The sequence below is a fragment of the Python bivittatus genome, unplaced genomic scaffold, assembly GCF_059951505.1.
Source record: "Python bivittatus isolate LINGU-HERP-01145 unplaced genomic scaffold, Pbiv_v1 ctg000210_np1212, whole genome shotgun sequence".
Lineage (NCBI taxonomy): Eukaryota > Metazoa > Chordata > Lepidosauria > Squamata > Pythonidae > Python > Python bivittatus.
The window spans coordinates 19,151,042-19,178,794 of NW_028277053.1; the positions used below are offsets into that span (position 1 = coordinate 19,151,042).

The 27,753-nt window shown below is 48.8% G+C and overlaps 1 protein-coding gene across 2 annotated transcripts; it reads left to right on the forward strand.

The window, feature by feature from the left end:
* KLF5 (KLF transcription factor 5) lies at positions 1-27,753 on the forward strand. 2 transcript variants are annotated; one of them, XM_088139528.1, is made up of 4 exons: positions 1-368; positions 3,254-4,127; positions 5,088-5,147; positions 22,172-27,753. In XM_088139528.1, exons 1-4 carry the CDS (start codon positions 183-185, stop codon positions 22,348-22,350), a joined length of 1,299 nt encoding a protein of 432 aa, XP_087995654.1. In that variant the 5' UTR covers positions 1-182; the 3' UTR covers positions 22,351-27,753. The 2 variants fall into 2 exon arrangements, with proteins under 2 accessions (XP_087995654.1, XP_087995655.1); XM_088139529.1 differs by lacking the exon at positions 1-368 and adding an exon at positions 866-2,008.

Sequence of the window (27,753 nt, forward strand, 5' to 3'; positions counted from 1 at the left end):
GGGCACGCGCCGGGGTCCGCCAGGAGGGAGGGAGGTCTCGGCCAGGTAGAGGAGCCCGATGCGCGGCGGCGGCAGGCGGAGGCGGAGGCGGAGGCGGAGGGCGTGAGCCGCGGAAGGGCGGGCAGGCGGGCGGGCGAGCGGGCCGGGCGCCTTTCTTCCCGCAGAGCTGGTGCCGCTGCCCGATGGCTACCCGGGTGCTGAGCATGAGCGCTCGCCTAGGGCCCGAGGAGCCCGTCTTCGCGCAGCTCAAGCCGGTGCTGAGCGCCCGGGAAGGGCCGCTCTTCGCTGCGCCGGCTCCCGAGGAGCTCAAGCCGCCGCCGCCGCCGCCGAGCGGAGCTGTCCGGATCCCCGGCGAGGAGATGGTGCAGGTGAGGGAGGCGCCCGCGCGCGGGGAACGGCCGCGGCTCTGGGGAGACCTCCGTGGAGCATGGGCAAAGGGCGGCGCTCGGGGCCCCGCGGGTTTCGGCCCCGGCCACTGGGCTTGGGTGTGTCCCGGCCTCGGCCGCGCTCCGGCTGGTGCTGGGTGGGGTCAGGCGGGCGGGCGAAGGGAAGGGAAGGGAAGGAAAGGAAAGGGAAAGTGGTGGCCGCGCGGGGGGGCGCCGAGGGAGCGCGCCGGTCTTCGCTTGCCGCGGGAGCGCCCGCTCCTTCCCCGGGGCGCGTCTCGGAAGGGGGTCTGGCGGCGCCCCGCCGGGTTGGCAGCCGCTCCGCCCGGGCGCTTTCCCGAGGATGGCCGGACCGGGCTCCCCGCCCAGCCGCTTTCGAACCGGCGGGCTGCCCGCCAGCGCGGCCGGGCTCCGCGGCTCCTCTTGCCGCACGTGGCCGGGCGCGCGGGGAGCGGCGTAGCGGGCCGGGCCGGGCCGGGCCGGGCCGGGCCTGCCTTCCCCGGCGCGCTGCCCCTCCCTGCGGCGGGGAGAGCGGCAGCTGCCACCTTGTGCCCGGCCTGGCCTGGCCGGCGGGGGCGGGGGCGGAGCGGCCTCGCCGGGCCCGCGCGCCCACGCAGCAGTCATTTTAGACGGGCCGGAGGGGCGCGCTCCGGGGGCTCCCGCGGCTGCCCTTTGGAAGCGGATCCGCTGGCCAACAGCTGGGAGGCTAAAGTGGGAAAGGCAGCCGCGGGGACGGCGGCGCGGCGCGGCTTCCCCCGGGGCTCTTCCTGCTCCTGGTCCGGGGTGCGCCGTGGAGGGTTTGCCGGGGCTGGCCCCCGAATGGGCCGCGGCCTCGCCCCCCGCTTTCTCTCGGGTGGCCGTGGGCGAAAGGCTGGCAAAGCCCGGAGGCCCCGCAGCGCGGAGCCCCCGCGCTGGGAAGCGGAGCGCGCGGGTTGCCCGCGGCTCTTGGGAAGGCGCGGGGCGAGGCGGGCGGAGGACGGGCCGTCGCTCGCCGCGTTTCAGCGAGACTCGCTCGCTCGCTCGCTCCCCCTCCCCAAAAAAGCAGCGGCCCCGTCGGTGGTAAACAAGAGCGGCGGAAGGTCCGCGGGCAAGTCGCGGCAGATCTCCGCGGTGGGCGGGGGGCTGGCTTTGGCGGCCCGCGAGGAAGCCCTTTCTCGGGCCCGGGCCCGGGCCGGCTGTCGCCCAGCGGCGCTGCGGGCTTCTCCCCGCGGGCGGAGCGGGGGCATCTGGTCGCCCTGCGGCGCGCGGTCCAGGCTGGCTGGCGCCGGGGCCGGGGCCGGGGCGGGTCGCGTGGCTGGACCCGCGCAGCGCCTTTCCCTCGGAGGTCGTCCAAGGAGTCTCGGAGGGCCGGGGGCCCGTGGGGGCTGCCAGCGGTGGGCGGCGGCTGCCTCTCTAGGCCGGGGAATGCGGGGACCGGAGCGGGGCCCCCGCTGAAATCCACCCTGTTTGAAACGGACCGGCGAGAAGCCGGCGGTCGGGTCGGTCCGTAAGATCCTTTCCATACGTGCTCATGCCCTGTTCTGAAGTTGACGTGAGGAGCGAGCGTGTCTCGGTCGGAGATGGGAGGCGGCGGCGGCGGCAGCGGTGGCCTCGGGAAGACGGGCCCCGACGGTGCTTCCCTTTCGGTGGGTGGGAAAGCCCTGGCGATGGAGGGCCCGTCCCGGCCTGTGGGCTGAGCAGGGTCTGGCCCCGCGGCGCCCCGGGGCCGGCCTGCTGAACGTGAGAGCCTCCGGGCCTCGGCCGACACCCACTGTGGACCGGGACAGTCCCGCCGGCTTAGGCGAGACAGGTCTGGATGAGTTCTGATCCTGGCTCTGGGAAACCAAAACGTTTGGAAACTCACAACTAACTTGTTTTGGAATATTTTCGCAACTGGCTATTTGCATCCTCCATGTAGGAAAGTTGCTTCTACCTGCTGTACAAGAAGCCCCCCACCCACCCTCCCACCCAAAAAGTTACACAAATGTAGTCCTGTAGTTTCCTATTTGCCTTTATTTCTTATTTCCTTCCCAGATATAAACATTTATTTTCTATTTATTTATTTATTTATTTATAAAAAAAAAAACCCGAATGGCTTAAGATGCCTCACTGACCAAGCCAGCATGGTGTTTGCATTCTTGGAAGCCTTGATTAAAAATCCCCCTGATGCAATGTAGAAAATGGCACGCTGTACTTTTTTAGAGCTAAATGCTTTGCCATCTAGTTGTATCACTTGCTATAATTAGTCTTCAAAGATAACATATCCAATATTTTCATTTTCACTATAGATTCTTGCATCAAAAAGCTTTAATTAGTTATTCTTGTCATTCATCCTGTCACCACTACTCATTTTAAGGTGACTTGTGGTCTAGGTGGGAAGGTGAAGCACATGCTTGTCAACTTGAAGTCCTTCTTATCTACGCCTCAGCTTGCTCTTCTTGAAGTAAGCTACATGAAAACTTTCCCTCTTGACTGATTGATTGACCCTGCTTTTCTTGGGAATATTCTCGGCAAACTTAGCCCAAGACCTGAACAATTCCTGAAAGCGAGTCCCATGGGGGAATTTTGTCTGGGGGCTTAATCAGTGTCCCTGCTCAGGCTGCTGTGTTTTCAGGGTTGAGGCCTCTAATCCAGGAACAGACTAAGGCATCTTTGACTAGCTTCTGGGTGGATTTCCCCCTTCTTGCGCAAACAGAGAGCCTTTGCGTCTCTGGATTATGAAGATTGCCTCCCAGATTAAATTTGAGGGTGGCCCTTCCAGAGCGTGGTATAATTTGTAGAAAATCTCGTCCTGGGCACAACTTTTGTAATCCGTTCGGGTTCCTAACAGTTTCCATCTGTAAGGTTATCTCTCTCTCTCTCTCTTTTTGGTTGATTTTGTTCTCGTCCAGACCCGATGCGAGATGGAGAAATACCTGAACCCCCAGCTTCCTCCCGTGCCCCCCCTCCCAGAGCACAAGAAGTACCGCCGGGACAGTGCTTCAGTGGTGGATCAATTCTTCACCAACAGTGACGGTGTGCCTTACAGCGTCAACATGAACCTCTACCTGCCGGACCTGACCCAGCTGAGGACAGGCCTGTACAAAGCCCAGAGGGCACCCGTGACCCACATCAAGACGGAGCCGGTGGCCACCTTCAGCCACCAGAGCGAAACGGCTCCCGCTGCCCCCGGCACCGCCCAGGCGCTCCCTGAGTTTACGAGCATCTTCAGCCCCCACCAGACGCCGGACGTGAACAGCCTCTTCATCAAGCAGGAGCTCTCTGCCCCGGAGCTGAGCCTCTCCATCCCCACACCCCAGCAGGGCCAGCTGTACCAGCTCCTCAGCTCCCCAGATTTAGACCTGCCGAACACGGCCCCCCAGGCCGCAGGGATGGACCACCTCAACAGCGTCTCCATGTCTTCCTCCATGGCGGGCCTGAGCACCCTGTCTTCGGCCATGCCACAGACCCCCATGAAGCAGTTCCACGGGGTGCCTCCCTGCACGTACGCGATGCCCAGTCAGTTTCTGCAGCAACAAGCCACTTACTTCCCCCCTTCCCCTCCAAGTTCGGAGCCTGGCAGCCCCGACCGACAGGCGGAAATGATGCAGAATTTAACCCCTCCTCCGTCGTACGCCGCTACGATAGCTTCCAAGTTGGCCATCCACAATCCAGCTTTGACCACAAGCATCCCAATGAATTCACCGAGCATCCCAACCGTCAGATATAATCGGAGGAGTAACCCAGATTTGGAGAAGAGGCGGATTCATTACTGTGACTACCCTGGTAAGCTTGGAAAAGAGTGGGCCGCTGCTCTCCTCCAGAACGTCTGTCTCCCTCTTGGACAGACAGACAGGCAGACAGACATGTTTGCGGCTAGCGCCGTTCTAGAAACTCCTCCCAATGTTCGTTCTTTCTTTCTTTCTTTCTTTCTTTCTTTCTTTCTTTCTTTCTTTCTTTCTTTCTTTCTTTCTTTCTTTCTTTCTTTCAACATATATAGGGAGGGATCATCTGCTATAATGTAGCATTTTGTCCATGTATATTGTTTAAAAAGAAAGAAACGTTGAATAAAATAATTACACCTTAAGCATTTGCAAGGATTGAATATAAATTTATGCCAACGGCATAGGCCAGCATTCCACGTCTGAGCACCTGAACATCCCCATGAGCTTGTTGGGTGAGAACGATGGGAAATGTAGTTCACTCACCTGGGTGGCAAAGACTAGCAGGGATAGCTGCTTGAACAGAAGTGCGCTCACCCTCTTCTTCATCTTTCGGAGCAAAGGCATTTTGCCTCCAGGCAACGTTTTTGCTCCTTGACGGCTGTTTTCCGTGACCAGAAATAGGTTAAAATAAAGGATGAGTGTCTTCCCAGACAGATAACAGATAAATTCTGTTATTTGTTAGTAACTGATTCTGCTGTTGAACACATAGCTTATAGAAGAAGTGGATGTGAGAGGCATAAACATGGAAAGCAGAAGATTCTTGATTGATTGATTCAACTCATGTTTAGGAAGGTAAACGTACTGAGCTGAAAATTTAGGTGCGGTTGATTGTGATGTGTGTGTATCCCTATCAGCTATCTTTTTGCTCTGTGCAGAAGCTGGAAATTGGGATAACTTTCTTAAATAAATTAGTACCACCAGTTAGATCTACCAGCAGCATTTCAGTTTTATGCTGAACAAGTGTTAATGTTTTCTAGACATAGATGCACTTGACACATCTCTTTTTGATTTTCTATCCTAGGTTGCACTAAAGTGTACACGAAATCTTCCCACTTAAAAGCACACCTGCGAACTCACACTGGTACGTGGTTTATGGTGGTTATGAATTTCCTATAAATATAAGTTAGCCATCCTGTTTTCTCTGCTTTGCTTGAAAGATGTAACTTGGTTTGCTTCAAACTGAGAGTTATAAATCAGCCACACTGGTTAATGAAATGAAAGGGGACACTTTTAAGCTTCAGAAAATAAAGAGGCTTAATTTGAACAGTGAATAAATGCCCTCTTTGAAGCCCTGTTTCTTCCCACCCACCCCCAAACCAGCTGAATTATGCTGTCATTTAATGGATGGAATCTTTGCGTTGTTTCTGTGCATCAAACCTTGGTTTAATTCCACTGAAGCCATGATTTTGTAATGTGAAGTTGAATGTTAGCCAGCAGAACTTTTGAGGACATCTGCTTAGGGTTACACTGCAAATCTTAAAGGCCCTTGCCCTCATTCATTTCATAAAAATACATTTCGGAGTAATCGTTTTCCTGCCCAGCAGCCTGCTCTCTGTTCAGCGGTAAGCCGTATACCAAATTAAATGAACGATAAACATTCCTTGAGGTTGGGTTCCATGATAAACGCTGCTTTCTTTCATGAGTTGAGTGACCACACTTGGTATGTGATAAACTTGACAACTCTGTTCTGAGATTGTACGAATGGTGAACCAGGTGTTGCTCGCTGGCTCTAAACACGGTTTAGAGGCTTAGTGGCTCCCTTCCCTTGATGGATCTTGCTTGGCGGAGGTGGAGGAATAGATGCCCGTTGTGCCAAAAGGGTCAGGAAATGTGGCCGGTTGATTCTAAATATGTAGGTTTTTCATGGGTCGTTGAGTCAGCCTGTAGTATAAAATACGTTTCAGAACAGACTGCCGTCTAAGTGGTGCTTTGCAGGGACATTCCTGTGCGTGGAAAATAGACCAGATTCGGTCTCTGGAATATGGGGCAGGACCAGCCAGGAGGAGCCTCTGCCCAGCAGAAGCTAATGACTCAGCACAGATTTGATATGAAGCTGCTTGGAGGGCCTTAACCTGAAGTTACCTAAAATGCCACCAGTTAAAATGCTTTAAACCATTTGGGTGATAACACCGGACCTTTGTTTCTGTGGCCAAGCCCTTTGAGTTATCAGAACAGCTCTGCGGCTGGAGTTTAGAAGTGCTGGACCTGCGGCTGAAATGGGCTCCCTTCTCCCTCCTTGTAAAGAGCTGAATCTGGTTTTTAAATTGAGAAGAGATCTGAGTCTGGCTTCCCCTGTGGAACAACGGCTTTCATTCAGGGCTTGCTCATTGCTGAATGACTGAAATATCTCCGGGCAAAAAGAGTTACTATGGAAATGAAGTTTTGATAAACGAAGCAGTTATCTCTCAAAGGAGCCATGGCGGGGGGGGGGAGAAAAGGTTAAAAGCAACTGTCGTAAATGGCCGTAAAAGTGAAGGGTTGCCGGGTTGCCGTACTGGCCCCGCACAGTCCTCTCCCGGGACAGTGGATTTCGTTAATCTGGGCTCACCTCCCTTTGCTCGGCAGTTTTGGTGGGGTTGCTGTTATTTTAGCCGCTGTTGAAAATTTAGGATGATTCATCCTCAGGTGAACGTGCCTCATTGGCCTAGACCTCCAGTGACACCCGGCAAACCATAATGTGGCCTTCTTGTTTTCTGGAACAGTAAGGTGCACAATCTTACTTACTTGAGCTTAGCATGACCTGCAGATGAGGCCACTGTGAATTATAAACTATAAACCATGGTTTAAAAGTCCCATTCTCACTGATCTGTGTGGGCCCTTCGTTCTTGCCTCACACGGGTTGCCAAAGAGGAGTCAGTTTCCTCCCGTTCTGCCCCGATGAATAACTTCCGTAAAAGTGCAGGGGCGGGTGGACCTCCCTGACAGTTGGCAACCTCTCTTTCTGGAAAAGGGGAAGAGCGAAGGTCGCCTCCAGCTGCCACTTGACCTGCCTGCTATGAGCAGGAGCTCTTCCAGGGCCACTTGGCTTCCTGATGGCGTCTAAATTTGGGGAAAGACGTTTCCCAACCCCGCCTGGCAATTGTAGGGCCTGGAGCTACGGTTTCGGCATCACGGCCCGCAGCGCGACTCTAGCCCTGGTCCCAGAAGTAGGCGTGGGAAACTTGTACGTCTCCCGTTTTTGCTGGACTGCGGCTCCCATCATCCCTGACCAGTGCTCACGTTGCTGGGGCAGGAGCAATTTCATAATATGCATGCTGTTAAATAAAAGCGCTACACGCTTTTCCTTACCCGTGGTTACTGTAAATATGTGGGTGCAAAATGTAGTAACGTTTTTTTTCTAAACTTGAAAGTTGTGTAATGCGCTCTGAAAAACTTTGTTTAAAGAGTTGGCTAAAAATAAATAAGCATGTAATAAATAAGCACGGTGGGTTGTACTAGCGGCCTGGTAGACTAACTGTTGGAATGTTAAAACGCCTTATTTTTCCCCAACTGGGTTCGCTCATGCGTTCGTTTAAAGTAACCCAGTGCATGCACAAAACCGAAATGCTCAACTCCAGAAAAAAACTATGACTGAGCTGACGCACAAGGCTATGTAGTTCAAGCCTGGCTTTTTTAAGTAAGCGGCAGTGTCTGTTTTTTCACATCTAGCACAGTAAGCCATAAACTTTGATTGCAAATTATTATGGCTGTGTTGACGTTACACCCAAATCCAACTGCATTACAGATTAGCAAAGTGCGAATCCTGTCTCTCTGCAATACAGTTTTTGTCTTAAAGGTGTGGCTCTGGTAAGGATAATTTCTGCATAATTTCTGCTCACCAACCTGAGCTTTCGATGGCAGTGATTCCCCAAAAGGCTGCAACGCCACAGATACCCGTGGATGATGTTATAAATGGAGAAGCATCATGCAGACGAGGATGTTTTCTCAGAGAGAATCTGAAGTCCTAGAATAAAGCTTGATTTAGTCATTTCTACCAAATGCCAATTTGTTCAACATACTTGCTTGGCTTAACTTTTTTTTCCCTGCAAAGAGAAAAAGGGGGTTCTTAATGAACACTGTAACTTGAAAGCTTTAATAAATGTAGGTCATGAAATACAGGTTATTAAAGTTTTGTGCGATACTCTTTCCAATCTCCTGAGGGCTTTAGCAGACCTGTTTGTCTGGCTCAACCTGTTCTGTAGTATCTGTGGAGGTCCACTGGTAGTTTTCGGTCTTCCGAACAATTCCTCTTAAACCTACTGTTATCCGCCCTTCTTGGCAATCTGTCACTTCGGTTTTTTAGAAAAATAATCAAGCCTGCAGCAGCAGTCGACATTTTTGGAAGTCGAAACAGAAAGTGCGCTGCCTTCTTTGTATTAGAAATCCTGCACCTTCTCATAGTATTTGTTTAGCAACCTGTTTCCACCTGAATAGCTTTCAGTGAGTTCAGTGACATTCCTTCCAGAGCAGACGTGCAGGCAGAAGTGCCAAGAGGTGGAGCGCGGGCCCTGGCCTGCGTCGCCGTTGAGTTCGGAGCAGGCGGGCAGGATTATGGGGCTGCAGAGCATTGGGACCATTCAGATTTCCGGCTCGCGTGGCCCGGGGGAGTGGCAGGGACGGGCTTTGGGAGACGGCCGTGTCTTGCGTAGAGGCACCGGGGCTGCAGAGGCGTCCAGCTGGTTTCCGTCTCTGCTCCTCAGAGACTTAGGTTCCAGGGAGTAGCAGCCGGTGCCTTATCTTCAGCCCCTGAAAACGTCACTCTGATTCTTTTGCCCTCCGGGAGAAGGGATTACAGCTCCCCTCATCCTCAGCCAGCATAGTGGAGGTGGCTGGAGGCTGATTGGCGTCGCTCAGCATCTCTGAAGGGCTCCGGACTGGGAATGGCCGAGTGGGGACTTCCCTTTCAGAGTCAGGTCACAGCGCTCCTCAGGGAAAGAAGTTGGATTTTGGCAGTGTCGTGAGCAGGGCTGTTGGGAAACTGTTGTGTGTTTCCAAAAATGTTTCCAAGTTAGTCACTGGAGCAAATATTGCTTTCTTGTCCTAGAACAGTTCTCTGTGCCAAAGATTGCAATTATACCTAAGGCAATGGGGTGTAAGAGCGATGAGAAATAGCAGGGCTTGGCCAGATTCAGAAGTCACCCAGAACTGTGGTTTGTTTAACCCTGGTTTGAAGTCACACTTGGCTCGAGTCACTTCCTAGACCAAGCTAAGATAACTCCTGTGATGTGTATACTTTTGCATGACTCTTGGGCTTGAAGGTTTAAATAGAAACGACAAAGCCCCACCGGGCCCAACAAGACAGGGTTGCAAGGAGTGAGGTGCTGCCTTTTCCCGCTTACGAGCTGTGGCCTTACCGTAAGAGCCTTGAACGGCTAAAGGAGGTCAGCGGGAAAGATAATGTAATTGGATCCAGAGCTCCTTGGGGACCAGGGTGGCCATGGACAAGCCAAGTTCTTCATCTGAGGTGGTGGTTGCTGCTGCTGCTGCTGCTGCTGCTGCTGTTGCTGTTGCTGCTGTTGTTGTTACGATTGCTTAAATTGATATGCCACCCAACTCCCAGCGCAATGCATTGGCAAGAGGGGAAGGCTTGTTGGATCTTCTCCTGTCTCCCCGCACCTGCTCAAGCTCCATTTCGAGTGTTGCTTTTTGACCTGTCTTCAGACTTGCACGTTGCGGGGCACCTGCTCCCCCCAGGCCAGTGCAATTTGGGAAACATAGGTCGGAAGCCCTTTTGGCCCAGGCAAGCTGCACCTAAGCCTACGGTCAGCCGTAGCGGGTTTACTACATTGAAGCAAGACGTCTTAAGGCTCGACGGAGCTGTGGATAAGGCATTCCCCTTCTGAATGGTTATCCTCACTTTTAAAGTAGGCTTTCTTTTAAAAAGAAGTAAGGGCTATCCGCGGGGTGCGCGGGTCCTTTTCTCCCTCTGGTTGCCTGAGAAGGACCAGCGTCGTCAGCGGCAACCAGGATCCCAATAAATGCCTGCTGCAAAAGTTCCTCTTGCACCATCAGTGCTTAGGTGGTGGCATTATCTGCAAGAGACCTGAAGTCACCTTGTTTGCCAGAAGTCCCGAAAAGGAGGCTATTGGTTTTGGGGGGGGTTTAAAGTTATCTTTTGCACAGTGGAGCACATAGCAGGGGACAGACCCGATCTCAAAAGGTTGGACCCAGTTAGTGTTAGGATGGGAGACCCCCGGGGAACTAGGGAATGGCAAACCACTTCCCTCTTGTCCAGAAAAGTGTCCATTAGGAAGCTCTTGCTTTACGTGACATGAAATGCTTCGTTTCTGCTCTCCCTTCGTTCTCCTCCCAAACTCTTGTCTGATCTTCTGGATCAGTGGCTGGTTTTCCCTCCCAGGCCCAGGGTCTTTGGCCACACGCCTGGCCATTCGTGGTTCCCCAGTTGATGCCAGAAGCTCTTCTGCCTATCTGTGGCTGTCCTTTGGGAAGCTGAAGCCTCAAAAGCTTCCAAGAGATGTAGCGTCCCCCGAAACAAGATGCAAACCGTCCTAAAGCTGTTGCCCACGGTTTGTATTAAGCTGGATGATGTCAAGTATCTCCGATCTGTGCCCCGGTGTCGATTTTTGGAGGGGTGGCCAGCAGCGGATCGCGAACAGAAATGATGTGGCCAAATCCTAGTTTATTAGGTTACTTCCAAAACGGCTCCAAGAGGCGTAGCCTTTCCCCTCTCGATTGAGCTCCCCAGACGTTCCGGGGGCCGCTCAGCTAAGCAACAAGTTAAACCTGGTTCATTTTCGGCCCGAGTTAGTTGTGGGCTTCAAAAGGCTTATAGACATCCTTCGGCTGTGAAGTAGCTTTGCTGAATTGAGATAAATATTGTGGGGGATTTTTATCAGCGAAATCCTTGAATTCATGAGCTAAATGCAGGTGTGAGTTTAAATACTGCCTGGTGTTGATGGGCTAGTTTGGAAATCTTGGTCCTTCTGCCTTCTTTGACAAAGCCTGATGGAATTTCTGCCCTCCTCCCCTCAGTCACCTGCGGGGTGTCCCATGGCCCGGTTCAGATGGGTCAGTTTGCGCTTCTGGACCTTGTTGCAGGCCTGTTATCAAGTCCTTCCTTCCCTTGAGATGCACTTCTCTGCCCCGTCCCTTTTCACGTTACGAAGAAAGGGCAGCTGGAGCCACTGAGTGTATGCAGGAAGGCCACGACTCCTGATTGCAAATCTTAAAAAATAACAAGTCTTCTGTAAAAGTTTGAAGTGACTTGCTTGGAGCTGTTTCTGGAAGCATGCAGAAAAGGGAGTCGAGAAACATCAGGCCCGTTTTCTGACTCGTTGGTGCTGTGGTGCAATTGAGTAACCGAGGCTAACCTGAGGAAACAGGGCAAAAGGGGGCTGAAGAACGCAGGATCCTTATCCCAGCAGTAGCCACTTGGCAGGGTGGTCGGGATAAATACGGGTTCCTGGCTGGACAGGCCATCCCCGACTTTCAGGACCAGAGTGGCACCACGCGTAAACTCCTGTTTAATCCTGAATAAGCAGTCTTCAGAAATAGTGGTTCATCTTAAAAAGTTGTTATCACGTGAACGCAAGATAATTTTCTTTAGAATACTTTCTGGCTTTCCTTCCCTGTGAATGAATGGCTGTAGACAGTAGTTGGGTGCCTTTTAAAGACCCTTGCAGGGTGACGGCCAGCCCTCCCTCCTGTGGCAGTTAAAGCTTGGCTGGTGCATTTTGAGGGGTTGTGGGGAGGGTCTTGGGCTGTCTGTCCTGCCCGTTTGGGCTGATTGTCTTTCTTCGACAGAGTTCTTTTGATTTGAGGCAGGATGGGCACAACTCAAGAAATGGCACTGACCTGGGACACGAGAGATATGTGCAAAATAACGTTTCACCCTCTTGGTTAGCTCTGGGAGGTTGTTTGGCCTCTGGGCTGGCCACTGTTCTGGCCTTGAGCAGGAAATAAGATGCGTTCAGGTTGCAAGAGATCCCTCCCTGTAAGTGCTTCCTTTCTCATACGCCTGTATGTGCACACACGGGCTCCTGCTGGGCCCATAACCATACAGCGCATATCGTTACCTGTGTCAGGGCCCGGATTCTCTATGTCTCCTGGAAGTAACCGGCTTTCTTAGTCTCGCGGGCGCCTTGCAAAGGGGCAGGAGGCGCTGCCACCCCCTTTCTGTCTGGGGGACGAAATGCCTGCCAAGAATTCGGTAGTTAACCATTGCTGTTGTTGGCTTCACATAGATGTGATCGTGCCAGCTCTGAGAATTTTTTCAGTTCTTACAACTGAAAAAATTTTGTTTTTAATTAAGTGCCCAATATATCTCCTGAAAGAATGTCACTTGCTGCCCCAGAGGGATTAAGTAAGCTTCAGTTCAAGGCATTTGATGCCTGATGAGGAAGATGATTCTTAGCTGTAAACACAGCCGCTTCTGAAAGATGCTTGTGTGCACACATCTGGCCCTAGCCATGCCGCTCACGCTTTCCAGTATTTGCTTAGAATCTCCTTAAGTGGGACTAATTTTAAAACTTTTCTTTGCCAGTTGAAACTTTCATTTCCTGAGCTCTTGCTTTAAAGCAAATGTTCCCTCCATGTTTTCTGAGTACAGGTAGTCCCCAGTTTAAGAACGAGTTCCGTTCCCAAGATCTGTCCTTAAGTCGAAAGTGTATGTAAACTGGAACAGTATTATTGTATAATACTGTGTAAGTAGTATTGTGTAATGAACTCGAACCACTGTGTATTTAACTTGAATTGTTGTGTATTTAACTCTGATTTTGCTCCGTTCTTAACTATGTTAAACCGGGCATTCTTAACCTGGGGACTCCCTGTAGTTTCATGATAGGGAGCGATGTAGATCCAAAAACCCCAGATCCAAGTGCTGAAAACATTGCCAGGGCCAACCAAAGGGTCGTGGAGTAGTGAGTGGGCTTTTAAGCTTCAGTACGTTTCACCAGACTAAATCTTAGTTAAAGTTAAGAAGTGAAAAAGGTGGGCATAATGCTATTGCCGCCCCAAAGGTGGGGTTCTAAAGACAGATTGGGTTTAATGTTAGTCTAGCTCGACTTAAACGTGCAGGTAACCGTGGGGCAATTGTTAGTAGCCTGTCCTCCTCCTTTTTCCAAACACAGTAATTACTCAGTTCTGTTTCCAGCCCCAGCTAGGATGCATTCTCTCTCACGCGCACGCGTGCACCCAGCCAAATACACATGTATGCCATTGTTAGGCCGAGAAGAGGAACAGAAACAGAAACACGATAGATCTTACAGGTAAAACTAAACTATTTTTTTTCCAGGCTGAACAGAGTGTTGTTTTCTAATCTCTTGGCTGGGCAGCATGCAGTATTCCCCTGAAATCAGACTTAAAGCCAAATCTGATTAAGGGCCCCTCCTGCATGGCTAACGATGCCTCCCAAGGAGCTGCTGTTGTCACTTTGTGGGGGAGGTTTGGACCTGTGTTAGTCACATTCGTTTCTCGAGCTGCAGCCCGCCCTCCGCGGCTTAGTGCTGAGTCTCTAAGAGCAGAATCGCCGCTGTTAACTCAGTACACACTCCGTGACCCCTGGGGCAGCCCACAGCGCTTTCGGAAACCAGCTCAGGAGTCGCTTTCAACCTGGAAGTGCCATCTTTGGAACCCAAAGCACAAGAGCGGTTTCCGTGCGGAAGAAAACCCTTCTCCCTCTTCGGAGCCTATAACGCAGATGGCCCAGATGGTGCAGACTTGTGACAGATCGATCCTCTTTGTAAAGACGGAGAGTCTCTCTCGCCTTGGCGTGTCTGGAGGAAGAGATGGACTCTCCTGTCGTGCTTCCTTGGGAGAGCTGCTGCCTTCAGCCGGGCTTCTCCCGGGCTTTCGGTGCTCAAGAAGCAGGCTGTAGGACCAGGGCACCTGCGTCCCTCGGAGCTGAGAGGCCTGACCCGCTGAGGTCCTGAGGACCCTCCTCCCGTGTGCTGCTGCTGCACGGCCCCAGATCCTAATCCACCAAATGGAGAGGGGGAAGTGGAAAATAGCTCCACGATCCACTCATGTTTTTGTGTTCTTTTTCAGTTGCCAAATAACTGTAGTAAATGTTTTTATTTGCTTTTATGGGTGTGAAAGTGGCTTTAGCAGATGGCCCCGATAAAAACGTGTGCGGCTTCCTTTCTCTGTCTCATGCCTGGTATTAGCAGTTTAAGTCTGTGTCGCGTAACTCCCAGGATTTGTCCCCTTGTCCTCTTGGCCACTCTCCATGAGGACATCCCATGTCAAAGTTGCACAAACCCTGCAGGGCTGCTGAGTTGAGAAAGACCAACTTCCTAGGCCAGGAGTTCCAGATAAAGCCTTCTCTCTCACTTGGCACTCGGCGTCTGTGGGCCGCGTGGCCTCTGATAGCCTTGCTGGTGATGGATATGGGAACCCTTTGGGTTAATATGTCATCTGCTCCATTATACAGAGAGACTGGCTCTGCGCCCAGGGTAGGTTTCTCTCTCGGCCATGGACAGCAGAAACATTTTCCTTGGCCCTCCTTCTTTTCTACCTGCTCGTGCAAGTAAACCTGGACTGCCCCCGTCCCTCCTGTGAGGAAGGTCTTTTAAAGGTTTGGACTAGAATCTCTTGGTGTCTTGGCCCATTTGTGGGGAGAGTTTGGGGCTGGAAGGCGTGAAATGGCTCCCTCAAACCACTGTGCCACTGAGGGGGTGGGCACGTTCTGAAGCGTGCCAAAAAGAGGGCACAGAGCGGAGCCTCCACCCTTGTGGGCTGCTGCCACTTCTTGTGAAGAGCGTGGCCTGGTCTCCTTGACCAGGCCAGAGCTTGGGGATCCTTAGGACTAGGGGCAGTGGAGAAATAAGAACTCTTCCCCCTTCAGAACACCCTCCCAGCCAGCCCCAAAGGCTCCTGCGGCAGCGCCAGCTCAGGCCATGTCCCCCTTCCTTGCTGAGGTGGGGGCTCCCTTGGACCACCGCTGAGCACGTCCAGTGAGGCCCCTGCTGTGCACTGCGCCCCGTAAAGGGCTGGGGGGGAGAGGGGCAACACAGAGCTCAGGCGAAGCTGCACCGAAGCTGTGCGGGTGACGCCATGACTCTTGGGCGGAGAAACCTACGGGTGGAGGGGAAGGTGCACCCGCTCTCCCCTTCCTTTCTGCTCTTTACAAAGCGTTTCTTTGTAAAATTCTGCTTTGTTTGCGTGCCTGAGTGTGTTTGCCTTATACCAAACTTCCCTTCCTGGGAAACGAGACTGCGCTGGGTGATCTATTTTAACGTGCCCCGTTTTGCGTTTTAAAAGAAAACACAGGAGTAGCCCCGCGGTAGGGATCACGGTGATCAAGCCTGCCCCGGGGGCTTGGCTTGCAAGATGGGGCGGGGGGCTTGCTGTCTGTCGGGGGACTGCGAGGCGGCACAAAGCCAGGCTTTGCGGTGCGCTCCAGCCCTGCTGGGAGAGGGCGCAGCGGGAGGCCGCGGGATCCCCCTTGGGCGTAGCCAAAGCTGCTCCAGAGGCGAACGCCCTCCCCCTCCCCAAGCACAGACGCAGGTCTCCCAAGGGTGGGCGCGCGGCTGTTCTGGCCAACCCGCCCAGCCGTCGCACCGGGTTTTCAGAGCCGTTTGCTCCGGTTCGCGGGGCTGGCCGGGGCGTCCCCACGTGGTGCCTGGAGCGGGGCCCGAGGCCTCAGCCCGGGGGCTGGATTGGGCTACAGATTTTAGTCCTGCCTAAAGGGGAGGCTTTCCCTCCCCTCTGTGATAGTCAGATACGCAGGCTTCATTCGGCGGCTCCCGCCTCTGCAACAGCCTCTCCCAGCTTCTCCCAAGACGGGCCATTCCTAGTGCTGCAGAGCCCCCGTCCCCGGGGGGCCAAGCGCTGGTGACTGGCTTGCAAATGCTGGCGCAAGCACTGGCTTTCCCTGGACCTTTTCTCCTCCTGTCTGGAGTGCCGTTACCTCCGGTGGCAAGAGACGCGCATCTCTGCTTTTCCTGGTCCCCTTCATGCACGACGCTCGGCCGTAAAGTGGTTGGTTTGTGCCTGGCCGGACGTAAGCCCCCACCCCTCGGTGCGTAGGGAATGATCTATTTTCCTGGGATGGGGCCGCACATCCCAAGCACGCCAAAAGCCCATTATAGTGACTGTTTCCTCAGTGCTACCTGAGATCCAGCGTCTCCCCGACCTTCGTATCAGGATCTCTGCTGCCCAGCTTTCGTTCATCTCAAAATTGCCCCACAAGCAGATACTCCTACAAATGCCTCTCCCTGCCCCCCCCCCGCCTCATACTATGCAGATACTCTCAATCATAATCAAGCTGGAATTTCTGTGTGTAGAGCTTTCTTTTTTTAATTGGAGATTTCTAGCTCCCATGACAACATCCATTGTTGATAAAACAACATCCTAGCCGAAATTATGGTATAATTATAGGGCAAAGCATGTAACGTATTTTTAGTCTCTCTTGGCGTGGTTCAGAAGCTGAAACCGAGCATGGTCAGTATCATAGCACCAAGGAGATATTTATGGGCTAGATACTGTTTGGCGAAGGGAGATCTGCACGCAAGGCAATGTATTCTGCACTCTTCATCCAAGGATACATTAAAAAAAAGATATGTATTATTAGTAACTTCAGTATTTGCTTAATAAGTAGAAGTGGTGAAGATAGCTTGTTTTTTTTCCTCCAAGTTTCCTTTTCTTATCTTGTTCGGTTCAGTCTTGTTCTAAACTGATTCCAAACTAAATGTTGGTGTTCAACCAAAAGTTTTACATAAATGTATTCCACATGCTTTCTAAATTTTCATTTTAAAAATAAAAATAAATCTGCATGCAAGAAGGGATGCATATGAGCGATTTCAAGGACTTGAAATACATTTTGTGATTGACTCAAGCCTAACAAAATATTTGAAATCCGTGAGATTGGACGAAGATGATGCAAAAATCCAATTAATGTTATGAAAAAAATAAGTTCTGTTGAAACATAACTTAAAAGGAAAGCAGTTCTGTTTTCCCAGAAGTGATGTGTATAATATTTCTGGCTCAGGAAGAAAGAACTGAAGTGTTGCTGCTTCGCCAGGACTTGGTACCAGCTTCCTCCATGCTGTTTTATTTGAACAGTGTTGACATTTTAACAAACCCCGTGGAAGCTGCTCTGAAGTGAAGGGTTCTGCTCATGTTCTTCAGAAGTTTTTAGAAATCCTTTTACAGTGCAGTGTCTGTTTGAATGCAAGACACCATGTTCCAGCACGTTGTATTTGATGACCAGTTGCATTCTTGGGTTTCACGACCTCTCAGTGCTCATTTTCAGTTTCTGGAGGAGAATCAACTATTTTCTGAAACTTTGCAGCTTCTGTATTTTGTGCAAACGTTAAGTTAAGCGACTCTTGCAGCACTGGGTAGCCCGTAGAAGCTGAATAAAGAATTCAGTGTCTCTTTGCTTTTTAAGCAAATAAATGTTGTTAACCATGGGTTCCTTTGCCCCTTAAAGCTCAGTGTAATGAATAAACGGAATAAGCTTTAAAATAATTTAAAACAGTTCTTATGTTGGAACTCGTGCCAAATATTTTTCTTAACCGAATGACAGAGAAATATGTAGAAATGCAAGAGAGATACAAACAAGTTATGTTTTCTGCTTTATCTCAAGATTTTTCATTTCCTCCCTTCCGTTAAATCCATCATTGTGCTTTTTAAGAAAAACCACATGAGCATTACCCCTGGTTACCTAAAGGAACTTCATCCTTGGCAGATAATGGGACGGGTAGTCCAAGATACGTGGAGGCGATCATAGATGAAAGGCAAAGCAGGCTAAATTATCTCCAGTGCATGCTAGGTGCAGTTTGGAGAGAAGAAGAATGTGCAGCTTGTTTAAGAATTGAGACCTAATTCATAGACTGTGACTTAGGGGAAGGAAGGCTTAGTTGCTTCAGCTTGTTCTCCTAGACGTTAATATCACAGGAAGTGTCCCATTTTGCCTTTCTCTTACAGCTTCGGGCTGTGACTTTTTTCAAGAGCTTCCAAATATCAAAGGTCAAACTACATCTTACTATAGAGTTATAAAGTATACTACATCTTCCCTCTCCTTCTCTGGAAAAGTGTATGAATTTTATTGCAAATCTTGTAGCCAGAAAGTTAAAACCTGCATGAAAGTTGGACGTGGGACAGTTAAAAAAAAAAAAAAAGAGTGAGAAGGTGATTTGGAGAGCAGAAGAGGCAGAGAAGAATCCCTTTATTTGGGCAGAAAAGGGACAACTGCTACTTCAGAACCTTCTGCTAAAACCTTTTATTATCCAATATTTGAGGATTATTCTCCTTTTTTAAGAAAAACAGACCTCAGCAGACTAGTTCTATTATTCTACAAGAATCTGAACTGGCCAAAATGTTCTCCAGATATCATTCAGAAACCTTTTCTAGGAAGGAGTAAAACATGAAAATGAGAAAATCAAGAGAAAGGTGTTATTTGGTGGTTACATGCAGTATTTGGATTTATTCAGTTCTTATTTCAGCTGAAGTGGCCTCTCCAGGAGAGTATCTCAACCAGAGAGAGGGAACAGTTCTCCTCTTCACTTCTGAATAGAGAAGATTTGTTTCTGACTTCCAAGGAAAAGCTGCTTTTCACGATCCCAACTTTTAGGAAACTTCTTCTTACTGGATAGATAGATGCTGTATAGTAAAACCTCCTGATTTGTGCTGATTAAGGTAAAGCGTAGTTTAGTTTTTTGGCAAGCATCCAAAACTTAATTAGCAAATCCATTCAAGGGGGCAGATTTTTGTGCAAGGCCAACGACTCCCTTTTATGGAACAATTTAAGTTGCTTTTCGGTGTGGAGCAAAAGGTGGCTGCTTGTGTTTCAAGCAGCCGGAGTCGCTCCCCAAGGTGCTGGTGCCTTTTGCTGCTGGTCCAGTCCCACCATCTTCCAGAGCTCTAGGAAACCAGGATGAATCGTGATCTCAGAGGACAGAGTGGTAGTTTGAGTTGCTCAGAACAGTAGCAGTTGGCTGGCCGTCTCCCTGCCAACCCGCTGGGAAGGCCCTTTTCTGCAAAGTGTGCGTGTGTCGTGTTCCACAATTGTTCTCCTTCCAGCTGGTGAGGCAGAAATACGTTCCCTTGAAGACAGTGGGGTTTACTTCCGAGAAGATGCGCCCGGGGCGTGTCTGGGTATAAAATCCCTGTGTTGGTGCGGCTTTCGTTCCCCGAAGCCCTTTTCTCTCCCACCTTTCCCCTTCCTCCTCCTCCAAAATAAAACTGTAAACGCTATAAGGCGGGGACACGCTGCTTTGGCTGATATTGCTGTGAAATTGACCACGCAGAGAAATTCTGCCTGCATTTGGAAAGCTTGTTTTTCTGTTTGTGCTACATAATATAGATGACAAATGTGGATGTGTTACAGACGGTTTTGCGTACATTAAAGTCTGGGGGGGAGATTAATCATTGGAATTGTTTTGGGGGGTGCACTTTTAGCCTACAGATTGTGGACTTCTGAGATGGCCAACCAGTCCCCGTGCTTGGAAAACAAGTATGTCAGGCTCTAACGTAGTTTTTCTCCTTTTCTCTGACATGTCAGTTTCAAGGAAATTGTTCCTACAAACTTCCCGCTTGCAGATGGCCGCTGGCGTAGCCTAGAAAGATTTACCACCTCATGCGTTTTTTCTGAGAGCTAAGTCCAAGTTCAGAGCCATCTAGCAGCTCCAGATTTGACAGTTGCAACTGATAAAAGAGTTTAGGGTGTGTTCATGTTTTATTGTAATGCACTTGGTAAACCGTGGAAATGGCCTGAGAGCGTAGACTTATGTGAATGAAGTTTGGCCACATAAATAGCATTTTTTCGGGTCAGATCGAACAGGGCCCTTCATTCTTCAGAGGAGCAGTTTTACTCCCTGCCTCCGGTTTCTATGAATACCCTTCCATCCCTTCAACAAACATAGTTATGAATTTTATAGGTATGTTTAAAAATATCCCACTTAGGCTGCTAAATTAAATACCCATATATTTAGCTATCTGTGACAGTATGTTCCAAACTGACTGTGTAAAGCCGTGCAATTAAATCTATATTAGGCAGTTACATAAATCTGTGGTCAAAATTTCCAAGGTGTTAAGTATCCTTCATGCCAGCTGAAGCCACAGATAATTTCAGGTGCTGATCACCTTGCAGCAGCAGGTGAGCTGTGCTGGAGCAACGGGCCAGCCGCCTGATACGGTCGGGGCCTGATTTTTGCAAATAAGCCTATGCCAGATGAATTAGTCGTTCATAAACATTATGATAATGTTTTCCAGAAAAGCTGGTTTTTAATGTAGCAAGTCACTGGATGTCATACATGGGGACAAAATAATAATGGTAGTAAAAAAAGATTGTCTAAGCCTTAAAGGGGTAAGAAGGGTTGGGGGCTGCGATTGCAAAGGGCCCCCGGAGATCCCTGGCTTGACTCTCTGGAAACAGCCTGTGTGATTCAGGGCAGAAGGAGCTGCCTTTCCTGCTGCGTGGTGTTGGGCTTTTGGGGAGGGCTGGGGGTGGGGGCTCCTTGCTGGTTTCGTCCAGATACTGGAACAGGTCGAGGCTGCGTGCAGGTCCGGAAGATGGGATGGGGTGGGGTGGGATGGGTGACTCCTTTGTCTTCACGTTGCCTTCTGCAGCTCCTGTTCCCTGTTCCTTCCGTGGCTCCTTTCCTTCCTAAACCAGATTCAAGGCGGGGTGCAGCTGGCAGGAGACAAGGCGGCAGACGCCGAGGTCCCAATTGGTTGAGAGTAAATCCCATGAGAACCAGTGAGACACATTGGGGTTGTAACTGGTTGAAGCCCTGTTGCTTTTTATGGGACGTAACGTTTCCTCTGTTTTAACTTGTTCCTCTACTTCTAATGGGACATAGTCACGACAGGTTTTAGCCAGGTTGTGACCTGTTGTGTTTACATTCTCTCCTTTGCCAGATGTCTTTTCCTCTTAATATTGCTTGGAATTCTCTGTGTGTTCATTCTTTGGACCCTGCCTCCCTAGATCTTTCGATCTTTGTTAGATTTTCCAAGTAAAACACAGTTTAGTTGCCATGATGTTTGTAGCACTGAAGAAAATTTGGGGCAGAAAGGATAGAATATCCTTTGCGTCTCTATATGACACGAAACGTGGAGAGTAAGCTTTGTTTGGTTCGGCTTTGAGCACCTTCAAAGTGCCTCAACTACACGTGGCTGCTACTACACGTATCGTACCAAAGGAAAGGCAGGAAGCCTGCATTTGCTGGGAAACTGAGTCATAAGCTATGATATCTTTCGGCTCTGCCCGTGAACCCATGTTTTACTGATCTCTCACTGATAAAACCCCACTGTGTCTGGCCATTGGTTTGGAGACAGATTTGTATAGGATCTGTTAAGGAAGCCAAAGGCTATCAAATAAAAATTAGATGCCCCAGCAGTATCCTGATTGGCCAATTATGCTCTCTCAAGAAGATGTTTGTAAAGAAGAGTTGCTGAAGATCCAGTGGAGGAGAGGACTGTTCCCATCCTGCTCAATTCTTCTGGCCTTCTCAGAGACACCTGCTGGGGTTTGCATTCAGTCATGAATCCGTTACCTGAACTAATGTGTCCATATTGCACATAGCAGCTTGAGCTATGAAGGCGGGCAGAAATCCTGGAGAAGATTCTTCAGGGTCCTTAAGTGATCCAGGTCTCCTTTATCCTGGTTTCTCATACTCAGTGTCAAAAGTTTCAGGCTGTGTAGGAAGAAGGTGTGCCGTAGCTCCTTGTTGCAGTTAATATGTTGGTGTTGCCTCAAGCAGTGTAGGAAGAAATGGGGCTGCTGTATCTCCTGCACTGGGGAAACACGATCAGAAGGGCCTCAGGTAGCCCTACAAGTTACGTACAATGAGGCGGGTATGCAGAGCATGGTTTGGCTTAACACAATATGGCCCCTATGGCTTGTAAATCTTGGTTGTTGCCTTCATGTGTTATGTGAGCCCAATCAATGGTGGCTTACTCCACCAACCATGGCTCAGTGTAATAGACGAACCGAGTTTTACACTGTCCCACATCAGACTGCCAATTGGGTGTTGCATTTTTGAAGGCTGTGCCACATAAGATGTTTCTTGCAGGCAGCAGAAAAGGATGTGAGGGAGCAACGTTCAACCTAGCCTCCTTCCAGAGATTCTCACATGGAAGTGTGAGTTAGCTTTGGATCTTGCACGTCAACCAAAGGATGCTTACTGACTGTTCTTTTTCTGCATTTTTGAATGTTTTCAGGAGAGAAGCCATACAAATGCACTTGGGAAGGATGCGATTGGAGATTTGCTCGCTCGGACGAGTTGACCCGCCACTACCGGAAGCACACCGGTGCCAAGCCCTTCCAGTGCGCCGTCTGCAGCCGCAGCTTCTCTCGCTCTGACCACCTGGCCCTGCACATGAAGCGCCACCAGAATTGAGCTGCATCTCCCGTGAGGCAGTTGGCATCTATGCAACATCCCAGCGACCCAAGTACCTACACCTTCAGTTAGAATTAGCTAAGAGTTTGACTGCATAGGAACTCTTCTCCTTTTTAGAACCAGAAAAAAAAAATGATGATAGAAGAAACTGGAAATGTATATTTTGTATATTTATGAGGAAACAGGGAAGACGCTGTCTTGGCAAGACATGGATTGTTTTACTGCTTTAATGCCCTGTGACTTGCTCTTTGTATTTTGGACTTAGTCCTACAGGTTTCATCTCAGGGCTGCCTGTCATGACATTCTGCAGATGTGATTGGTTGGTTGACTGGTTGGTTCTGGGCAGGCAAAAAGGGGCTCCCCAGATTGGTTGGGCGCCCTGAGGTCGGTCCGTGGCGGGGCAGCCCCGTGGGCCTGCAAGCCACCGTTCTCAGCCAACAGCTGTGCACATACATACATCAGAAGTGTTGCCAGGATGAAACACCGTAAAAGAAGACTTGCAGTTCTTCACTGCTTCTCTCTCTCTCCTTGCCCCTCCTGTCGTGTGAGAGCAGAAGAGAAAAGAAGAGCGTTTGACCCAGCACCCGCCATTTGATGTGGCCACAGAGCCCGGGACTGTCAGCCAACTCAAAAGCAGTTTCGGTGGTTAGCTTTCAGATCCTGGTTTCTTCAGCCAGAATAAGCTCTAAACTCTGGTTCAAACGCTCTCTTTCCTGCTGTGTACTCATTGCACGAAGGGAGGGGAGAAGGAAGAGTAAACGGTCCCGTTGGCCCCCTTGCTCTCCACGGTCTGATCCCGGAAGCCCTGGCTCTTGATCTCGGTGGCGTGCGAGGGCAGGGTGGCCTTCCGACCAGCTGATTCTTTTTGTCCATGAACCCCCAAAAGACAACTGAATATTCATCTCTTTGGACAAAGAGATCCTTACTCTCTGTCCCCCTGGGAATTTTGTGCACTAGTTTTGCGCAGAGTAAATTGCTGTTATGATCTGGCAGTTAATTGATGTAAGGCAGATAAAAATGGGTTGCATAAATGTGCCTCACTCATGTTTGCAAAATACAACATGGGAAGCATGTCCATAAATTTAAGTATTATATCGGAAAAGCTGTATTATCTATCATTTTAGAATCCTGACCAGAACACTCTTAGTCAGACAAGCAGTGTTTTTTTAAAAAAACAAAACAAAACCAAAACTAATTTAATTTGAATTGACAGCCAAATGAATCCAGAGGACAACCCACAATTTATTTTCTGTCAAAACTTTACTGGATGTTTTAATACTTGTTATATTTTATATTTTTTTCTGTGGAGATGAAATATATATAGATTAAATTCATAAATAGCCATAGAACAAAATGTTCCATATGTTGCATGTCTATCATGACAAAGATTTTGTAAATATGCAAATCAGCTTTTAATGTTTTATCACAAAAGAAATTTCTAGAAATCAGTTAGGACAAGTGACGGGCATCTGACTTGTGACGGTTCAGTATGGTTTCCAAATACCTCTCAAAACGGTACCGCCTTCGTTTCATGCTACAGGCTTGCCACTGGAGTACACTTTCCTACAGATCTGATGCACTGAGCGTTCAAAGTTTAGGATCAACATTTCCCCTAATTGTCCAAAAGGACAACAGTTACATGAGCTCTTCTGCAACTGTCAGAAGCTTTAAATAACAAGAGGCTCTAATACTAATGTTAAACCTTTTACTATAAGCTAAACTTAGTACTGCTTTAAAAAGAAGGATTTAGAACATGATTTTGGAATATCAGAACACTAAGCTGGTTGAGCACTAGTGTCACGCCATGTGAATTTGGCTCACCCCGATCCAGGATGCGCCACAGACGTTTGAAATAGCTTCTGATTGCACTGCTGTTGTTCCAGTTGTTTCTATTCCAGGGGAATAGGAAAGGGAGCAGCTCCGGGTTGAACTGCAGCCAGTTGCTATTTATACGACGCTGCTGCTTTTCTCCTTAGAAGAGGCGGTTTCTCTGCCACCTGGTGGCCATCTGGATTTCTGTGGGCTGGATCTGGACACCCTGGACTTGGGTCCCTGGGCCCATCTCCATCTAGAAGAAACATTTCTATTTCAGGTCTTCCTTGCACAGCAGTCACGTTTACATTTTAATGACCCCTTTTCCCTCTAAAAATCACAGCGTCTTTTCTCTTGTGAAAAGCTGCTGTCTCCCAGATCCAGCTGTGTACCTCATGGAGACGAACACCCAGGCATCTGGAGGTTGCCAGCCTTGTGCAGGCTACTGCCGGGAGCCCTCGGCAGCTCCGCCATTCCTGCACATCCTCAAATTCTTGCTTGAGGCGTCTTCCTTTCCTTCTGCTGAGGCGCTCCTGTTGGGATACGCTTGCTGCTGTCGCCGCCACGCAAGAGCCCCATAAAGCCCAGGAAAGCTGAAAAATGCCTGCAGGGACCCCCAACTGTGGGGAAGCGAGGGCACCGAGGTGGCAAAGTAAACCAAATTTACCATGAAGTAGTGCCAGCGTTGGAACTCGGGGATGGGGGTCCTGTGCGTCTTGACTACTTGTCTTCAAGGGTAATGAAATTACCCATTCTCTTGTTTCAAAATAATCTGTTTATTTAAAATATAAATTAAATGGTACCTTTCAAACTAATTTAAACAGAGCATTAGATTCCTAGGCTATTGCTAACTTTTTCAGGGGCAGGAATGGAAACAGCTGCCAACAAGGAGCTAGTGGGAGATTTAATCTCAGTCCTTGTTCTTAGACACAAGTTACCAATTACGTGGGAGAATCAATGGTTCCTCCACCACCACCTTCTTTATATATTTATTGAGAAGTAAATCTGTTTGTTTCTTCATGGAATAAGGGACAGATGGGTTTGGTTCACCCAGCACTTCCTGGTCCTTTGGGACAGAATCAAGTAGGTACTTAATGGCACACGTGTGTTAACTCAGAACCTCAGTCCCATGGAGTTCAATGGGCCGATTTCCTGGCAAAGTTAATTTTAGTCTGACTGGAACCAATAAGATCAAAGAGAATTGTATTGCAGCCAAGTTAAATCTTGGATGGATTCTTGCTCATCTGCCTTTTATTGGCTATGTTCACCTACTGTATAAGGTTCAGGATTTGTTTTAATTGTGGTTTGTTGAACAAGCCAGGAGCAAGCCTCAATCAATTCTGTAGTCTAGCAAAGTAACATTGAGTCATTGGGACATTGTCTAATTTCTTTTCTTTCTTTCTTTTTTGCTAATATACAGGAATGAAACACTAAAGCAGTCCAGGAATAAGCTATCCTGACATAACAAGCTAGGGATTGGTAGGCCAGCCACCAACTATGGCTTCAGGTCATGGTTTCTTGCAAGGCAAGCAGTATTTTCTTTAATCAGTTTTTGATTTTTGTTATTACCTTAAGCCAACAACAGCTGACACAGTGACCTAGAGTTGTGAGCTAACTAGCCTTCTCTTCAAATAGAGTGTCCAGAAAGGATAACAAATCCCTCGTGACTGGTTTTTGTTGTTGCCTTTTTAAAATTATCATTTTAACACCCAGTCCAGGTCAATTATTTCGCCAATGAATATTATCAGTGGACGCTCTGAATAACCGAGTGCCCTTCCAGAGGAACAGTGCTCTGAAGAGCGTTTTTTAAAAGCAGGAGAATGTGTCAAATTCTTTCTCTTGAAGACTCACTCTCAGAACACGTGGGAATCTTAATTCAGTCCTATAAACAGTCTGGGTGGCACCTTTTGAGGTTCATCGCTCAGGTTCACCCATGTGCACCTGCAGAACAGAAAGGAAATTTTGAGCGAGCACAATCAGTTGTTGGTTTCTGAGTCTTGAGTTGCACTCATGGCAGAATTGAACATTTTGAGTGGAGCATTGGAGATCTTTTCTGCGTGGACAAAGTCCACAAGATAAAGAGTGGGGTTGTGGCTTTCAAATATTTTGCATCCCGCCCCCCCCAGCTTGACTGTTCTGCTGAAGAAGTCCTGCTCTTCTCTTTAGAGATACCCAAAATTCTGGAAGATGTTTTGAGGTTAAAGCTATTTGACATGGAGAGTTGTCCAGGCCTATTGAGTCATGTTCCTGCAACCTTCCTGAAAAAGAGCCAAAAGTCCTATGTTTCATAGGAAAAAGTTAGCACTAATCTGGATTACCATTACCGGACATTTTCTTGATTACCTTTTGATATTTTTTCAGATTTCTCCAGAAAGAGATAGAAATCCACAAATTTTAAACTTTACCCTTTGTTGGCCCAAATGTTTGGTTCCTAGTATCTGATGAAGGGTGTAAAATGAGCGGGTCCAACTGTAGAATATAGTTAAAAGATTTGCATCATAAATAAGCAATTCAGGTGTATCCTGTGAAAGGATTCTTGCGATCAACTCGGTTATGTACCAGTTTTTTCCCCTTCCTAATGTTTGATAACAAGCTGTTCCAGAAACTCTGGATCAGAAGACAGTAGAAGAACATTCAGCCTGTACTGGTACATCCCCAACTGTAAACCATGGATTATAAAACAGTGGCTCAGCCAAAACCAAATGAACTTCATGGTCGTGCGAGCATGGCCATCCATTAAACCACAATGCAGTTCTTTGGTTTTGGCTTAGCACGTCCTATGAACAGAGCAGTTGTGAACCTGACTTCAGTCTGCTAATTTGTTAACTCTGGTGTAGCCCAATATGTGTCAATCTTGAATCAAGTCCTGTTGAGTTCAGTTGGACATCCTCGCTGGGGGCCTGTGTAGGATTGCAGCTATAACCTCGCAGGATTGAAGGGTCTTGGGAGCTGACCCTCCCTTGGCTCCAAGGCTCAGTCTAAAGAGTGGGAGTCCTCCTTTAAGGCGCAGCTTTGGCACTGGGGGTGAGGACAGGGCAGTTTCTAACTTGTGCAGATCTCAAAAGTCATCTCATGGGCACAGATGGACTTTTTGGATCACAGCTATAAAACTGTAATACATGCTGTCAACCAAAGGGTAAAAATTAAATAACTGACATGCCAAAAAGAAAAAGGAAAAAAAGCTCACGACAAAACTTTGTTCAGACTAGTGTTTGCATCTTTTATTTATTTTTGTGGTATATGGTAGAAATTTTTTAGGAAACAATTTTCCATAGACTTGATAAATTAAAAATGGTTTGTTATAGTTTTTTTTTAAGTGTTCCTCTAAACTGTAAATAGATGATGTACATAATTTTTGTAAGGCTTCAAATGTTTAATCCTAAAAAAAAAAAAAGACAGAAACTCAAGCGTATTGGTTGCTGTTTTGCTGCTTTTCTTCAGACTTCTTTTTCTTCCCTGTCCTTATTTTTTGTATGGTGACATATCCTATGCAAATGATCAAGCAAACAGCGGTATCATTGTTGAAAGATATTGAAATGGTTTATATATAAAAAGAGAAAAAATTTTGACAATAAAAAGTGCCTAAAAATG